Below are 1,587 nucleotides of genomic sequence, written 5' to 3'. Positions count from 1 at the left end.
ATATATATATATATATATATATATATATATATATATATATATATATAGATAGATAGATAGATAGATAGATAGATATAGATATATTTATATGTATATACATTTCTAGTTATCTATCTAATTATCTCTCTTTCTCTCTCCCTCTCTCTCTCTCTATCGGTATGTATATATATATGTATGTATATATATCAGATAAGTTTGCTTGCCTTCAGTAACGTTGCATAAAAACAAAATGTCCGACTGTGATATTATCACTACCACTTTATACCTTGTCTTCATTTTCCACTTGATTTATTTCAATAAATAGTCAGGTTTAACTTTTTCATTTTCATACACACTCTCAACTTGTAATTTTTGTGGAATATGACAAAAAAATACATTATTTCAAAGCAGACGACACAACAGTCGTTCATTTTGTAATGCAGACGATTGGTAGATATTTTTTCCATGCAGCAATATATGATTTTTTTCTACCTCCATCCTTCCTTCTGTCTGTGTGTCTGTCCCCCTTCTCTCTCTCTCTCTCTCTCTCTCTCTCTCTCTCTCTCTCTCTCTCTCTCTCTCTCTCTCTCTCTCTCTCTCTCTCTCTCTCTCTCTCTCCCTCTCTCTTTCCTTTTATTTCGTAGCAGTTAATGTTAACATTTGCTCTTTTCTTCCTTCCTCACACAAAATGCTATCGTAAAACGATTTCTTAAGCGACATATTTTCAATAAAAATCTAGCTGAAATAACTTTACTTACAAGCTGATTCTGGTATGCTGTAACGGCGATAAAAACGGTTTCTGGAAATACAAATGTCCGGAATTCTTCAGCATCCAAATTAGTGATGGAAGTAGTCTCGTTTATATTATCACGTTTCTTTACAATATGTATTCTTGGTTGATATTTGTGCATACTGTTTAGAATGATCTGAAAAATAGGAATACAAAAATAAACAGAAATGTCTATAACGTAAAATCTGGAGATAGTTATAAAATAGAACAAGAACACAAACGAGAACCGTTTAACAAGAAAAGTAGCAATTGTTTGAGAACATTGCTCTTGACAGTTTATGATATACAACGAAGGTGCAAATATTCAAACTAAATCAATGAATGTTACTGAAACCAGTGATGCTAGATGCCCTCTGCTGTCGCCATATAAATATTTATTGGACCAACACAATATAACAATATTTCATTATTTCTCCTTTCGTTATTACATTTTATTTTATTTCATTCCATTATTTAATGTGCATTGCACCGGGAGTTTATTACAATTTCCAGAATGGTTAAATGTTTCGCAGACATTACTCGACGCACTTTGGCTAGTTAACAGACTAGACTAGTTTACGACGAGTTTTACCAATAACACCCACACACACACATACATATATATATATATATACATGCATAGGTAGGTGGATAGATAGATAGATAGATAGATAGGTAGATAGATAGATAGATAGATAGATAGATAGATAGATAGATAGATAGATAGATAGGTAGATAGATAGATAGGTAGATAGGTAGATAGATAGATAGATAGATAGATAGATAGATAGATACATTTATTTTATTAGCCACACAGGGCTCAACGAAGATGGGACAAA

General features: G+C 31.9%; 1 protein-coding gene across 3 annotated transcripts in view; it reads right to left on the bottom strand.

Annotated features, from left to right (window-relative positions):
- Positions 1–1,587, bottom strand: part of LOC106868241 (T-box transcription factor TBX20) — a 105,493-nt gene that overhangs the window by 9,067 nt on the left and 94,839 nt on the right. For all 3 annotated transcript variants that reach the window (XM_052967193.1, XM_052967202.1, XM_052967204.1), the window contains exon 4: positions 738–905. In XM_052967193.1, the coding sequence (XP_052823153.1) occupies positions 738–905 (168 nt within the window). The remainder of the gene's footprint in view (positions 1–737; positions 906–1,587) is intronic.

The sequence above is a fragment of the Octopus bimaculoides genome, chromosome 1 (assembly GCF_001194135.2).
Source record: "Octopus bimaculoides isolate UCB-OBI-ISO-001 chromosome 1, ASM119413v2, whole genome shotgun sequence".
Classification (NCBI taxonomy): domain Eukaryota; kingdom Metazoa; phylum Mollusca; class Cephalopoda; order Octopoda; family Octopodidae; genus Octopus; species Octopus bimaculoides.
The sequence above is the reverse complement of the archived record's forward strand: the minus strand, read 5'-3'. Positions and strand labels throughout refer to the sequence as shown.